The 16,014-nt window shown below is 35.9% G+C and overlaps 2 protein-coding genes across 4 annotated transcripts; both read right to left on the bottom strand.

Moving 5' to 3' along the window:
• Nucleotides 1-35: 35 nt before the first annotated feature.
• Nucleotides 36-9,920, bottom strand: ccz1 (CCZ1 homolog, vacuolar protein trafficking and biogenesis associated). 3 transcript variants are annotated; one of them, XM_060860433.1, is made up of 17 exons: nt 9,779-9,920; nt 8,249-8,323; nt 8,034-8,130; nt 7,245-7,342; nt 6,924-7,017; nt 6,396-6,476; nt 6,198-6,245; nt 6,018-6,101; nt 4,157-4,332; nt 3,399-3,480; nt 3,214-3,275; nt 1,732-1,843; nt 1,462-1,495; nt 1,238-1,355; nt 886-1,044; nt 664-791; nt 36-494 (listed from the first exon to the last, which is right to left on the bottom strand). In XM_060860433.1, exons 2-17 carry the CDS (start codon nt 8,260-8,262, stop codon nt 439-441), a joined length of 1,443 nt encoding a protein of 480 aa, XP_060716416.1. In that variant the 5' UTR covers nt 8,263-8,323; nt 9,779-9,920; the 3' UTR covers nt 36-438. The 3 variants fall into 3 exon arrangements, with proteins under 3 accessions (XP_060716416.1, XP_060716426.1, XP_060716436.1); XM_060860443.1 differs by having other exon boundaries at nt 9,870-9,919; XM_060860453.1 differs by lacking the exon at nt 9,779-9,920 and having other exon boundaries at nt 8,238-8,338.
• Nucleotides 9,921-11,983: 2,063 nt separating this feature from the next.
• pvalb9 (parvalbumin 9) lies at nt 11,984-16,014 on the bottom strand. Its single transcript, XM_060890651.1, has 5 exons — nt 15,889-16,014; nt 14,989-15,056; nt 14,590-14,722; nt 13,881-13,990; nt 11,984-12,166 (listed from the first exon to the last, which is right to left on the bottom strand). Exons 2-5 carry the CDS (start codon nt 15,047-15,049, stop codon nt 12,141-12,143), a joined length of 330 nt encoding a protein of 109 aa, XP_060746634.1. The 5' UTR covers nt 15,050-15,056; nt 15,889-16,014; the 3' UTR covers nt 11,984-12,140.

The raw sequence follows: 16,014 nt of genomic DNA, 5'->3' as shown, positions 1-16,014 counted from the left end.
GCACTACTAAGCAAAGACAAATGAAACCCAGAAAGTGAAGCGAATTAAAATTTTAATGTCAATTGAAAAAAGTGGAAAACATTAACAAACTATAATGAAGATGACGTAACAGCATAAACGAAAATTTAAATGACGTACAGTTTAATTACTCGGTGACTGGTCAGTCAAAGGAAGCAGAAACAAAAGAGAATGGAACAAAAGTGCTGAGATGTCAATATTATATATACAGTAAAACTTTGATTTAAATTTTTTTAATTACAAGAATGGATTTTTTTTTGTATAGATTAAATAAAAATCTTTTAAAAATTGCAAAATATGAAATTTCTTTTTTTTTTTTTACAATGCAATTATTGCATTACACTGATGCTGTCATTAAAACATGAACAGCTGACAGTTTGTAGTGTGGCCAAATCCCACTTTCTCTGTTTTTTATTGTCCTCAATCCAAAAAGAAAATGTTATTGAACTGTGTTGCACAGAGTCTCTTCACCTCTTCTGTAATGCAAAAAAGAGAAACATTCATGAGTTTCAAAGTCTGTCAATCAAATTCAACTAATTCACATAATGAATCATTATAGCGCATCTTTAGCTAATGATCATAATCAACGTGATCAACGACTCCAAACTACATTTACTGAGAATGTGTTCATACACAGGGACATACCATTCACTTCAATTAAATTGGCATTCTTCTGGTTCAAAATGACATACAGTTCTCTCTGATCTGATTTCTTGCCCACTACCCAGTAGTCAGTCATTGCTTTTACAATGATTTCCTCATCTGCATCAATCCTTAGACACATGAGGGAGAAAAAATATAATTTAAAAAAAAATTCTGACAAATTATCTGACAAAGCATTAAATACAGTCCCGAGATGGTAGCTACCGTGCAAAATCACTGTTGATGTCTCCAAGGATCTTCATGAGGTCAGGGTGGACAGAGGTGAGGGACACACTGGCCGTTTTGCGCATGTGGATGGTGCTCTTCTCAGCTAAGTTCATGTGGTTGAAGTAAATGAACTTAAACTGGGGCTCCTTTTCTGGTCTAGTCATACAAACACAAAACACACACGCTTTGCAAATGGACATTCAAATATATACAAAACAAGGCAGAAGCCCTAATCTCCAGACCTAGCAGTGAGAGGTACCCTGGTATAAATAAGGTTAAAAGATCTGATTTTTTCAAGCAAAGAAACATTAAAGGGAAATTAAACGAAACCTTTTAGATGAGTACTGACCCTGATATCCTCCTGTTGATGTTGTACTGTTCACAGATATCTGACGCTAGCAGAGTGAGCTGAGGGCCGACAAGTGCATCCAGCTGCTCGCAAAACTCTCGAGTGACTTCCAGTGATGCTGTACAAAATTTTTAACCACATGGGACTCCACTTAGCTGAAGGACTACAAATGGCATCAACTAGCATATCTACAAGCCTTAAATGCAAAAATACCAGAAGCTCACCATTTATCATGAAGCACACAGCAGCACTCATAGCCTGCAAGAGAGATGACGATGATATTTATATATAGTTTTCAATCGAGATTTGTATGAAAGCGCCACATTATTGTTGCCAAACGTCTTGTCACAATGTAATATTCTGATAATCTCTGTCAAGGGCACAGAAGTATCAATGATCAAATCAATGAGAAACGTGATAAAGTTTAAAAGCCATTTATACAAGACTGGGTTTCTTGATGGACAGACAAAATTAGAGATGGCTGAAATTCTTACCTTGTAAACGATCAAATGGAGCTCCTCGTAACTGTTCCCCGTCTTCACAAATATTCTCGGAAACCTGAATTTGGCATCTGGATCTTTTAGGTTCGCTGGTCCAGTTAAAAATCTGGATTTAGATAAGAAAAAACACAAAAGGACAAGTGGGGGAAAAAAACTATTAAAGCTCAGTGTCAAACTTAATGAAAATTAAAATGAGCAAAAAAAAAATCTGTCGATCATTCCAAATATTTTATAATAAATTGTATTCAGACAGAAAGTTGGACACACATACTGCAGTAATGTGTTCTATTAAATCATGCCTTTGCTACTGATGTTCATACAGTTAAGAAAGCAGCTTTATGGAACTTAAATGCTATATATAAAAAACTTGACATCAAATGATCAAAAAAGGGAACTTATTCAAACAGCTAGTTTAGTATCATTGAATTGTTACTCAGTAATACAGTATCTCTCTTTAATGTTCTCTACAAAGTCACATCCACAAAATACTTCTTTTTACACCTGAGCACTCATACAAATAGGGAAGCTTTCTGCATTAACAGGGAACACGACTGAGACAATCAGCTGCTTGGCCTGAACTGTTTGGACCTTTTTGGTCACGGTGTTTTGTTTGTTCTCCTGTTTACATGGTCTGTAGTTATTTTAATGTGTGAAATGTGTCGCTGTTCTGGGTTAAAAATCATTGACCCATGTTTACTTATATGGATTATATAAGTGATTGTTAAATTGATATAACTACCATAAGTGAAGCAGAGAAGCAAAATTGGAGACAAAATATACTTAGATTAATAATAATTACAGTTAAGGATTAAAATTGAAATAAATTGATTTTTTTTTTTTTAAATCAGATTTGTGTAAAGCTGCTGAGTGACAATGATCTTTGTAAAAAGAAATAAAACTGAACAGAATTACTACCAGTACAAGACAAAACCAGTGAAACTTGACACTCTAAACTGAGGTGAGCTCAAGTCCAGGCACGGCTGTGTAGAGGAAATGATCAGCTGATTACTAGAGTGGAAGTGACTGACTAGTGCCCATATGGCTTTAGGAGTAATTAAAAGCACTGGCACGGTTCTCTGCCCTGATCAAATAGATGTAATGCTTTTGGAGATATTCCTGCTGCAGGAGGCACAATGGCTAAACTAATCAGCCTGCTTGATGACAGCCAACACTCGATCACCTCCACTCAGTGCATAAAAGTAATCTGCAGAGCTTAACGCTGCTGCCAGTAAATTGCAACACACACCACACTGGTACACTCACTGACCTATAATCCACCATCCGGTAAAGACTCGGATGGAACAGGGTTTTGCTCAGGGCCATCAAAGCACTTCAATTTCTCTTTGCGTTATGTGATCAGAGGCAATCTACCAGAGTCGAGCTTTGTTAACTGGGCCATGTACCCCGGACATCTGAGTCTAACACAGGCAGAGAATTGGAAATGTAGTGCAAGTCAGGAGGAGACGTTGTGGTTACCTGCCATAGTGCAACAGATTCCCTGTTACCTCCAGCCTCAGAGGCGAGTCCCTGCCTGCGAGCTAACACAGCACACACACACAGCAAATTAATGTGTACTCTAAACAGATTGCTCCATACAGTTCCACATACACTTCTCAGTGTGCGTGTGCATGTAATGAACTACATAGAGAAAATGACCACACCTCAGGTTCAGTGTGCCTTGGAAACAGTGATGTTGTCAAGTATTTGTAAAGAATGCGCATGTCGTCCTGCTCCAGCCCACTCCTGCAAAATACAAACCAAAACACTTGCATGACCATTTGGCTTAGTAAATTTGATACAGTATGCTTTATATTTCATTAAAATAAGAAACCCTTTTTTTACCCTCTGTAGCAGACCTTTAAGAGCATTAATATCAGAACTCAGTCTGTCTCCAAACTTTTGCATGAATGAGATTACAGGCAAAAGTTCAGGGAAGGGTTTATCTTTAACTGACATTGTTTACTGTACAATGCTACCAGATACAGTGACCGTGAGCATTAACAAACCATAAATAACGTTAACAAAGCAACAGAGTACGTTAACACTTGCATTATCTGATGTTTGCTTTAACGGTAACTAAATATGCCTGAATGAATTAAAAACCTAAATGAGTAAAAACTGCAGCATGTAACTGAATGTTGGTAACTCACTGAACTCTGGGTTAAATGATTTGTCCATTTTACCGGACCATCATAATGTGAAGCAAACCCAACATCTTATACCACAGCCTTACATGTCAAAATCATTTGGTCAATGCAAATTTCCATTAATATGACGAGAAACAGCAGCAGTGCTGTAGGACTAACAGACAAGAGCCACATCTAAAGAGAACATTTTGAGTCAGTGCTGGTGCTCAGGACTGCTGCGAACTCATTCAGTAAATACTTATAAGTATAGTATAAGCAGTGGTGATCTTTACCAGATGAGCTGGTCATTGTAGAGGAAGGCTGTGTATTTGATCAGACTCAGACTTTCCTCCACTCTGTTGACAAAAGACTGGATCTTCAGATACGTCATTTTGTCCAGGGGGAAGAAGCTGATTCCTCCAAACACATCTAGCAGGTCACATGACTGGAGGTGCAGCGTCTGTATGTACTACAGTAAAACACAGGGAAAAACCCACAAGGTATAAGAGCTTGAACATGTGTGGTGCACTTGGAAAACCTTACACCTTAAAAGAAAAAAAAAATTCTATTAGATGCTCTTCATCAACTCAAAAAATATATTTTTATAGTAGGGGCAAGTGAATGAATAGTAGGGGTAGGGATGCAACTATACACTCAGCCCACGTACCACAACGCGTACCTCAGTTTTTTTTTAATCACACATTATGGTTATTTATATTATTTCATTCTAAGGTGTTTTAGTACACGCTAAACCGTACAGTAAATGCCATTTTTTTACACCAGAACTATTTCTTTATTTTACGTTTAAGCAAAAAATTAAAAGAGGAAATAGCAATTTATACACATTCCTGATGTATTGTAAGGTATATAAATAAAAATAAGCATATCTAAAAAATAACATATAGAAGACAGCAAGGCTTTATGCTTTAGACAATTTGTTTTCAATATTTTTGCATGTTGTTTCATAAATTTTCAGGGTACTAAAAAAAAAAAAAAAGGGTGTGTTCGTTGGTTATTTTAACGCGACTCAATCGTTTCCATAAGGTAACGATAACCCACATCACTAACCACCGAAAGATGGCTGCACATTCTTGCCAAAGTACACCCCAACTGTTTTTCCCCCTCTGAATCAGTTGGGTATGTATGATGGAAGGCATTCAAGAGGGATTGTTGTTTTTTGGATGACGGTGTTATCTGCTCGGCTATCCTGCTTCCAGACAGCGATATAACTGGGTGATGGCACCGCATATGTACCATCATGTTGGACGTTTCTGTTTTAACAGTTGCCACGTGTAAAACAGTGCAAGCAAACAGTTTATTTCTCTTCTCCATTATACTCCACAACGAAACCGAAAAGTTCCCACACCACAGATTTGAAAGCAGCTGTGCTTCCTCATATTGCCTCTCTTCACCGCATCCCCAGCACATACCTCAATCAAGTGAAACACTAACATTTTAAAATCTATGACATGTACCTAAATATTTTCATTATTCATTCCTGAAGACAACATGATGCTGCAACAGAGCTTGTTCAAACCACCTTCCAATTCAGACACAGTGGTATGGATCATTTCTGTGTAAAGCAAGGACTAGAAAAATAACTGCAGTCACAAGCGCTGATGCCAGCAAGTCTTCCTAATGAGGCTGATGTCATGTCATTTGACAGTGATGTATAGTAAGATGCTGAACAGGTTTTGCACAGCAGGCAGTGCAATTTCACCCTGAGAGCACATGACGGCTTCTCAGAGGGCACAAGAACGAGGTTCGGGTTTGGACAGAGGTGAAGAGAAGGGTTTCCCTTCACCACAGCTGAATTATTCAGACAGGTGACTAAACATGTGTCCTTCAGTGATGCAATTTAAATGAAACAACTCATCAGACAAACAGCACAAATTTGCACTGCTGAGTTTCTTATTAACAGCAATACAAGTTCAATTAAAGGTGAGCTGTGAGGTTATGATATTCCTTTAGGAGGTGTACATTACATGTGCAATCCTCACTGATAGGTAACTGTCTATCTGTCCGTCTGGCAGCTGTCTGGTTTCACATTCTAATTGCTACCATGTGAGATATGTACAGACTACCCACTTTAAACTCGCTCACACAGTGTTTTAGCTGATGAAGATCACTTTCCTTATCAATACTTTATCTTACCCTGTAGAAGAACTTTTCAAGCTTTTGGGTAAGTAGCTCCACTCCTCCGGCCTCAAATGCCCTGCTGAAAGTGCCATTGAAAAGCTGGAAACAGAGAAGAGGACATAAACATGTAGCACTAAATAAGCAAACGTACTCAACAAAATCACAGGGTTTAGCAGAATGGAAAGTGCAGTTCACCTTATACATGCTGTAGCACTGCTGCAATACTGCACCATAAACAGAGTCCTAGAATGTAGGAGGAAAAAACAAACTGTCAGATACATTCATCAGTCTTGGTACAAATGACATTATATGCAATAGTAAAGTACATTCTCCACAAACTGGCTCACAAACGAGGAGAGTAAAAAAAAACAGATTTAGCAAGAAAACACTAACCAGAATTTCCTCTTCTTGGTATTCTATAGTGGCTGGTGTTCCATCTTTGTTGGGTTTTTCTACCATTGGGTTCCGTACGACCTTAAAAGACAAAACACCAGAGAAAAAATAAGACACCAATAGAGATAGATTAATACAAGTCAGCCCAAACTTACAAAAGCAATCAATGTGATTTATAAATGACTTTAAAGACATTAAAATTAATTGACTGAATTTCACAAAAGGTTCTTAAATATGTGAGGAAATCTATTTAAAATTGACAAAACAGAATACATGTAAAAATCGATCAGTAATTACATGACCTGAAGCCTATTAACTGAAATTCACATTTGTAATTCTCCAACTAAAAACATTTCCAAAAACTCAGAAGCAGGAATAGGATACAAGCATTTTTCTGAACTAACTGGATTTTCAGCTTGATAAATTAAGTCCATTATTCAAAATACAAAATAACAACTGTTAAATTTGTTTTATAAAACACTACAGAGGACATTACTCATTTAAATACAAAGGGTTAAACTCATATACCATGACCATCCAGAAATTCTCTTCAGGCTCATGGAAGAATTGTCTGTTTTTCTGAGTGTGAAGTGATTTTGCTGGCTTTGTGTGACAGAAAGTCCTGCAAGAGGCAAAAGATCAATTAAATATAGCAGCTATCTCAATTTAACAAATGATTACATAAACACAGAATAAACTGATGCTCTAGCTTCATCGTACTGTCAATATTATGTCTTCTTAAATCCACCTAAATCTAATGATATGATCATTCCTCCATTAACTGATTTTATCATGTTGCATTAATATTAATGCGTACACATAAATAAGCATGTATTCATTCATGGATACCTTGTAAACTGAACAATGGCCTCACAGAGTCCAACGTTGCGAATCTTTTCATTTTTCTCCACTTCACAAGGATGATAAAATAAGATTTTTTTCTCCTCCTGTTGGACACAGTAGAGTGAAAGACATTAAAAATAATAAAACTCATAAATAAGTGTATTTTTATCAATATGAAAACAATAACCCCTTTGATTACAGAAGCAGAAAAAGCTCAATCAGGAAATGCAACCCTGCTGCATTAAAATGCTTTATGTAGCAATGGAAAGGGACCAGATGCTCAGCACAGGAGTGATACTAGTGTATCAGCTAAATGAGTGGAGAAGGATCGATCCTAAAAAACTGGAAACAGAGCATCACTGAAATCACTGCCAAAGTCAGAGTTTGGCCACTATGTTAGTGACCATATATACTCATTTTTATACTGCAAACCTCTGGGTCTCTTGTCTTTTATGGCCCGTTTAAGACTTTTTTTTAATGTATCTAAAATACACCAAGTGTGAAAATAACAATTTGTAATGAATTTATTTTTTAATTAAAAACTATGTTAAGAAAAGATAAGAAAAAACCTGCAAACTTCTAATCATATTAAGTCAGGATGAATTTATTTATTTATTTAAAACACTATTTGTTTCTTTTTCACTGCCTGAAAGCTTTTAAGTGTCATATCTTCCAGTCTAATTGCATCGTCAAAGCTTATTCATTCATTAACACATGTGAAGCTAGGTAATTTTTTCTAAAATATCAGTGCAAGTAAATGATAAGGATATTCTTGTTAAACAGAGTGAAACTCACCTCCCCTTCACGTGGTCCAAATTTAGGGTTATAGATGAAAAAACTAAGCAAGGACAGGCTGTACTGTTTTTCCTGCATTCCAGAAGCCATTCTTGGACTGGCATCATAAAAAACAGAAAGAAAAAGCTGTAAGAGTTGGGGGATTACATATAACAGGAATTAACTAGACAGTGAAAACTGTTGGGTATCAGGTAAATATTTTAGTCTGTCAGCACCTGATCATGAGCATTTGAGTGTGTCTGAAGTTCGTTCCTCCTCGCTTGAAGCAGCCTGATGGGCATGCCGTTATTCTGCAAAACCATCATTTGGCAGAGGGAATATATTTTAAACATTTTAAATACAAATGATCACATATGACTAACCCTAAACATAACATAATAATCATAATCATAAAACCAGCATACAATGTCTTGTAAAAATAGTCAAACTCCATGGAGTTTATCAAATTTGTAAGTATTCAATCCTCTAGATTCTGAAAAGGTATTTATCATTTAGGAAGAGGGTGTTAAGATATTAGACATCTTAGCAAGCATCACACCACTGACGAGTCTGGTGAGGGAAGCAAATGAGTTACAAAGTACAGGAGCTGAACATGAAGTGAAGGTGCACCAGACAAAGACATGAAACCATGTCTTGAGAAGAGCTATGTGAAGTCTGAGAATCTCCTAGTAAAGGTCTGTTTTTTCCAAGATTAAGATACTGTATTTTCAGTGCGCTGCAGTTTGCAGTGGAGTGCAAACTTAATGCATGCAATTCCTCTGGGAAGAAAAATAAAAAATGTGATAAAAGCATCATGCGCATGCTTTAACTTTCAGCAGGACAACAGTCCCAAACACAAGGCCAAAGTAATGCAGGAGATTTTCCATGTTAAAATCTGTGGCACAGTTTGGAACTTGCAATAATAATAAAAAAAAACATTTCAACATCCCAACACATTAATAGCTGTTACTGCAGCAAAAAGTGGTTCTCCCGAGTACTAGTCTGAACGGGTTGAATACAAACAGCTATTTTATTTTATTTTCGCTTTTATCAACTACTGAATTTTGACTTCTGAATATTTATCATAACAATTTGTAAAAAAAAAAAAAATAAATAAATAAAATAATAAAAAAATAACAAATGATTACACAAACACAGAATAAACTGATGCTCTGATGCACAGTACTGTCAATACAGTCTTCTTAAATCCACCTAAATCTTATATGATCGTTCCCCAATTAACTGAGGTTATCATTTTTGTGAAATAAATACATCAAAAAAAAAAAAAAAGAAAAACGGCCTGGCCAGAAAACCGGTTTCTCTCTCATTTGTAATCCAGGCAACTCTGATGACTTTTAAAACGGCTTGAATGCTTTCCAACCCACTGTGTACAGTAAATGAAATTGGAATCGTCCAAGACTTTGTTCTTGTTCTTGTATTTGCTGACTGTTTGTGGACTATAAACATGTGACACTTGTCCCACTGGTGCTGAGCGCGGTGTCAGTTCTAATTTAAACGCTGAAAAGCTAGTCAGCTGTTACAGTGTTGTGATCATGAACATAAACACAACACGGGCTGAACGGAACATATCCTCTGTGAGACATAAACCACTACAGCTCGTATGAAAATAAGAAACACAGACAAGCAAATATCACGCTGAGTTACACAAATGAGCACTGCTGCTTGCTAGGTTTCTTTTTGCTAGCAACAGGACATAAAACACTGGGACACGGTTTTCACTTCGAGTGCGTTAAAGAGGCTCTTACCAAAAATATGCGTATCTCTTACAGCATTGCGACAGCGAAGACAAACGGACAAGTTTACTATATAGTATGTGTAAAAAAAAAAAACAACAACCATGGAAGAAGAGTGATAAGTGCAGAGACCCTCCTCCAAGGAGAAAAACTGTATGAAACTTCCGGGTTCTGAAAGCACACAGTGCGTAACAGCTCGGGTAAAGCAAATGCACTGAAAATACAGTTCCGTGTAACTCTTACTGGCCTGGGCTCCACGTGTTGCACTAAAATGATTAGCTGTTTATTCTATTAATTATAAACTAGTCTAACAGAGCAGTTTTGTGTCGTAGATAGAATATTAGTGGTTCTGAAATAAGCTGTGTAAATATATTGATGGTAACAAAGTGTACTATATACATAAGCCTGTGTTTCAGCTCAACCCAGAAGTGTTCATTAAGGTTAGGTCAGGGCTCTAAGTTCTTCTGCTCCAACCTCGACAAACCATGTCTTATTAATGGACCTCGCTTCGTAAGCATGGGTATTGTCAGGTTTGGGCCATTTAGCTGTCAATTAAGTACTGTGAAATCTTAATTCTAGAAATAACAAAGACATTCTAGACAATTGCACACTTCCAACTTTGTTTCAGCCATGTGATGGTGAGGTGTCAATGTACATTTGCAACACACTGTATTATAATACCAAAAACACCTTTAGTGACAAGTACTGTGAGTTTCCATGTACAAGGAATTCGTCTTTATGGATTGGTGCATAGTAATAATGAAGACATGAAGCATAAATATAAAGAAACTATTACCTATTAAAAACTATGAGTTAATAATAATAATAATAATAAAATAGATAAAAATTTAAATAATAAAACAATTAAATGGAGGGGGGCATGGTGGCTTAGTGGTTAGCACGTTCGCCTCACACCTCCAGGGTCGGGGTTCGATTCCCGCCTCCACTTGTGTGTGTGGAGTTTGCATGTTCTCCCCGTGCCTCGGGGGTTTCCTCCGGGTACTCCGGTTTCCTCCCCGGTCCAAAGACATGCATGGTAGGTTAATTGGCATCTCTGGAAAATTGTCCCTAGTGTGTGATTGCGTGAGTGAATGAGTGTGTGTGTGCCCTGCGATGGGTTGGCACTCCGTCCAGGGTGTATCCTGCCTTGATGCCCAATGATGCCTGAGATAGGCACAGGCTCCCCGTGACCCGAGGTAGTTTGGATAAGCGGTACAAGATGAATGAATGAACAATTAAATGGGAACATTAATTGTATAATAATGTGGGATGTGCAGAAGTGTGCAAGTGCATACAGTTTGAGGTAGGAAGGAAAGATGGTGCAATATAGCGGTCTGAATTGTGTGCGTTAATGTAATGTAATGTAATGCTGTACATGAATAATAATAATAACGATAATAAAAAACAATTATAATAATTATAATAATAATAATAAGTTCATTCCAAGTAGATCATGCAGCAGCATCAATCAAATGTTTTTGTTTCAAGGTTTGATTAGTTGAAAAGAGTGTTTATTCTTTAGTTACAGTAGTTCTTTATTATGAACAAGTCTCTTCCACCTGCAATGTTGCCTCTTCCTGGAAATTATTTTTCCACTAAGCATTCTGTGTAAATCTAGTGACTAAATCTGTGTTCAGACCATCTAGCACCGCTCGCCACACCACAGTCAAAGGTTGTTGTTTTTATCCCCATTCTAATAAATGATGCAAATCCTAAACAAAGCAATTGAACTATTTCTTCATGATTTTGTATAGCATGCTGCTGACTCACAATTTGCTGTGATTGTAAATCTATATATAGATTGTAAATCTATATATATATATATATATATATATATATATATATATATATATATATATATATATATATATATATATATACATACACATATTTATTTTCATTTCAGTTATATAAATAAAAACAGTAACTAACAATATTTCAACATACGAAAGATTGCACTTGTGAATTCTGTTTAAGCTCAATCTAATGCTTTGTGGATTAATCTAAAATCTGGAGCAGTTCTGAATCCTTGGCAGTCGGATTAATCAGTGATAAGCAGAGCAGTGTGATGCACAATAGTCTAAAACAGGTTTATGCATATATATTTATAAAAAAACACAGCAAAACAAAAATAAGACATCACATATTACATTTAATTTGACTTTATTTATTTCCTTAATCAGTGTTGTTGGTCATGTGGAATGAGCATGAGGGCAATGACAGACATTTAACCATCAAACATGCCTTCCCAAACTAAATAAAAACAAGGGACTGCATGTTGGTCTTTGAAAAAATCTTTGGAAATGTAAAAAGAAGTGAGACAGATGAAACTTCAGCATGGCTGCTGGTAGAGGACTGAGAATCGGTCATTCCTTTAAGACAGGACCATGTTCTGGAATTCTGCAAACATACACATGAGATATTAGTGCATTTTGCTTGGATCGGGAATGAAGTGTCCACCGGCTGAAGTCTTTGAGGAGTAATGAGTTAACTATGAGTTCTTCATTTATAACATTTTAAATGAAAACAGTATTGATTTCTTTTGGATCATGCTTCAAAACAGAATGTGTTCAATGAAAAGAATGAATAAATTGTGTCAGGATCACTGCTGCCAATGTCTCCTGGGTTTACAATTCACTTTCCTTTAAAAGAAAAGAATCTATTCTACCTAAAATAATCTACCCTTTACTGGAATAATAATTTAAAATAATTTATGTATACATTTTTACATAAATCTAAGTTTTAATTTTAAATCTTTTCCCATTAATTATGTTACTGTTCTGTTGGTTGTCTCTGTAAAAATCAAAACAAGAAGTAATTTTATTTCAAGCAAAATGCTTACAGATGTACTATAAGACTTGAACTACAAGCACATAATCCCTTAGAGCAGGAACAGAAAGTCTTAGAAAACAAAACCCAACCTTGGTGTCTCAACCACATGAGGAGTCACATGAGGTGAAGGTTTGGGTCATATGCACACTCTAATAAGGCAAAGTATTTATTTATTTATTTTTTTAGATTTTCTAAGTAGTTTCAATGAAAACTGTCCGATTATTGCTATAGATATTACACTGAGTTTAGCACTCACCTAAACCTATTAATAATTTTAATCAATTTGGGGCTTTACAGCAGACAGGAGCAGCATTCGGTGTGTATCTTTTGATCAGCACAGCTTACTAGAAACTCTACAAAAAGAAATATTCACGCAGAATTTTGCACAGATTGCCTACAATCAAAACAGCACAAGAAACACCACTGAAGCACTAAACACTCTGGCATCAGTTAAAATCCCAATTACACATGTAAGTGCAAAACTGATTTAACTACTAAGCTGTGGTTAACTCTGTAAAGATTATAGCAACAAATGAATGGAAGGTTAGCCCTGATCGCACATGAAGCAAACACCTTCAACAGTGAAAACAACCTCTTTATCAGTTTGATGTGAACAGGTTACATGCTGTGTGTTTGCTAATGCTCTACCAGTACACGCTCATGTAGATTAGCATGCAACAACACAACACACATCCTCCAGCTGAGCCACAGACATGTAATTTCTCTTAGCCCCTGAGTAGCTAAATCTTTGTTTATGAACAAGGAAGCTAAAATACTAACAGCCAGACATTAGCCTAGCTTCTAGGTGGCTCAGATAATATAGATTGAGAGGTAATGCATGGCAGTAAAAGCAAGTGGATAAAAGGGGATCAATTTTTAGTTGGTTACTGTCTATGTATGTCCTCATATGATTAATTCCTATAATTAAAGAAGCTACTGTAAATATTCTTAACTTCCATTTTATATCTAAAGCAGTTAGGAAAAGCTCAGAAATGAAGAGGCATGTAGGCTGTGACAGTTTCCACTTGAGAGCAATTCTCCAGTTTCCCCATGGGATCAATAAAGTATTATGTCTCTTATCTCTTTTGTTCTAGATTGGATGTAACAGTTAAGATGACATGCTCAATTTTTACATGTCTTGACTTTAATAAGCTCTTATTACATGTAATTAATGCAGTGTGCTACTGCTATGGGATAAAAACAGTGAGAGTCTATCATGCCTTTAACAGAGGTAGAATTACTGAAACAACACCCAAGAAGGATAATTATTGGTGGGATTTACCATCTGCTCCAATTTTGCCATCGCTGTTACCATCTGAACCTGACATAAAGTTCTTGGTTTCGTTCACTGTCAATGTCCGTGCCCCTGGGACAAACCTCTGCAAGAAGAACCTGAGTTGGAAAAAAAAATAAGTAACTAATCAAACACTAATAACAGGCATACATGCATGCAAAAAAAATCAATACAGTTTTAGAAATTTATTTAGGTATCAGCAGTTTCAAAGCATAAAGGCTATCAATTTCACTGCATATGCACAAAACTCTGAGCAAAATGATAATGCTGTCACTATCAAAGTCACTTACCTGTCCTTGCCACAGGGCCTACAGACAGTATTGCATAATGCAAATAATCCAAACAAAACATCCAACTGATGGATTAGATTTGGAAATGGCTTAGAGAAAATATCACTCTGGCAGAACCTAATTGAAGTTGATGCAAAAGCTGCTTAGAGCAAAAATGTTTATTCACTATTAAAAAGCAAACACTCTTAAATGCTTTATGTATTGCACCTGTTCTCTCTCAGCTAGCTTAGATAACTACAATCAGTATAAAAGCAGAACAAACTTGAAAATCAATTAATGATGAGCAATCATTAAGACACTCCTCTGCTAACATTAAAATAATGCATAATAATAATAATAATAATAATAATAATAATAATAATAATAATAATAATAATAATAATAATAATAATAATAAATAGGCATACTTCAGCTCTGACTCTTCTATAAATCCGCTGTTGTTGTCATCTAGGAGACGGAACACTTCCCTGACTTCCTCTGGACTTTTCTTAGTCAGGCCAATTAGCTGGAAAAATTTCTTGTAAGTGAAGGAGTCCGGGGCTGCCAGGTGGAGCACACAAAAAAGACAGGTGATATTACCAAACTGAGAACTTACCAACATGACCTTTCTTCAGATTATAGTTTTTACAGCATCTTAAATTTAAGCTCCAGCCATGACCTCAGTACTACATTCACAGGCAGTCATTTCATCTCAAACACTGGGATTGCCTTTATGTTTTATGATCCTAATGATAACATTCAGTATAATTACAAGCAAACAAATCCACCATGTGTCCTTATGTATGTTTAGTTCTGCTTCGGCTCACCTTCACAGTCCTTAATAGCATTTTCAATGGCTTCAGCAGAGAGGATATCAGTGAGAGACATATTGATCCTGTTAACAACAAAATGATGAAAGATTTCCATCAGTAAAGAAATAAAAGCATTTTACATCCTTTTCTTAATAAAGTCTGCAAGACTGTTTATTATAGAGATAGATGTTAGAAGTAAAAATGATCAAATTCCTAGCTTTTTACCAGTTTTTACCTTTACTTGTCTCTTGGGTTGAGCAAATAATGCTGCAGCTTTTGTACATTAGTATCTATTTTTAATTAATTAATACATTTTTCTTTATTTATTTTATGTCAAACTTTTGAATATAGTGGTGCATTCAAGGTAAATAACCTCAGGGAAAAAAATACCTTTTATGCTTTTCTTCTAACAGTTTGATGAATATACACCACATGCTCCTACCCAGATAATGCATACATTGAAAAGGTACAAAAATAAATCTGTGAAATTTATGGTACCACAAAAGAGACAAAAAAGGGACTCTTTTTTACTGAGTGCAGTACCAGCATAATTAACATATTACCACAGACTATATGTAAATGTTTTTTTTAAATAACGATAAACCTAAAGTAAAAATAACAATATTAACTGTTTACTTTAGGTGTTATTTCAGGCTTTTCTTCCAGAGAACATTTAAAAATGAACATTAAATAGGCAAGATTTCAAGACTGCATTTCTTCCACTGTCAGTCCATCACAGACATAACTGCAAATTTTATGAAGTGCTAGTTTACATTCAGTATTTTTTTAATAATAATTGAAAATAAATTAGCTTAAAATAAGTTTTAAATATACATTTTAAGGCTACATGTCTAACTGTTGTCTAAGTATCCTGTTATCTGCCTGAGTGAATGGTGATGCTGAGTTGATGCTCACCGATGTGCAGTCACTCCTTTTGCTGGTTTAAACCACAGCTCTTCTCAATGTGTGTTACCCACTCAGTGTGGATTTATATAAAGGCTGATGACACAGACGATGTCTGACTATAAGGTTACCTGTCGG

The sequence above is a fragment of the Tachysurus vachellii genome, chromosome 2 (genome assembly GCF_030014155.1).
Source record: "Tachysurus vachellii isolate PV-2020 chromosome 2, HZAU_Pvac_v1, whole genome shotgun sequence".
NCBI classification, from domain to species: domain Eukaryota; kingdom Metazoa; phylum Chordata; class Actinopteri; order Siluriformes; family Bagridae; genus Tachysurus; species Tachysurus vachellii.
Note: the sequence above shows the minus strand (reverse complement) of the source record. Positions and strands in the feature narration are given on the sequence as shown.

Excerpts from the sequence above, each read along its gene's own strand:
- ccz1 (XM_060860453.1), bottom strand. The coding sequence starts at position 8,338 with ATGATGGTTTTGCAGAATAACGGCATGCCCATCAGGCTGCTTCAAGCG. Across the intron at positions 6,246-6,395 it reads ACCAAGAAGAGGAAATTCTG|GACTCTGTTTATGGTGCAGT; the intron begins GTTAGTGTTTTC and ends CCTACATTCTAG. Across the intron at positions 3,276-3,398 it reads CAAGGCACACTGAACCTGAG|CTCGCAGGCAGGGACTCGCC; the intron begins GTGTGGTCATTT and ends GTGCTGTGTTAG.
- pvalb9 (XM_060890651.1), bottom strand. The coding sequence starts at position 15,049 with ATGTCTCTCACTGATATCCTCTCTGCTGAAGCCATTGAAAATGCTATT. Across the intron at positions 14,723-14,988 it reads TGCTATTAAGGACTGTGAAG|CCCCGGACTCCTTCACTTAC; the intron begins GTGAGCCGAAGC and ends TCCACCTGGCAG. Across the intron at positions 12,167-13,880 it reads TGGCAAAATTGGAGCAGATG|AATTCCAGAACATGGTCCTG; the intron begins GTAAATCCCACC and ends GTATGTTTGCAG.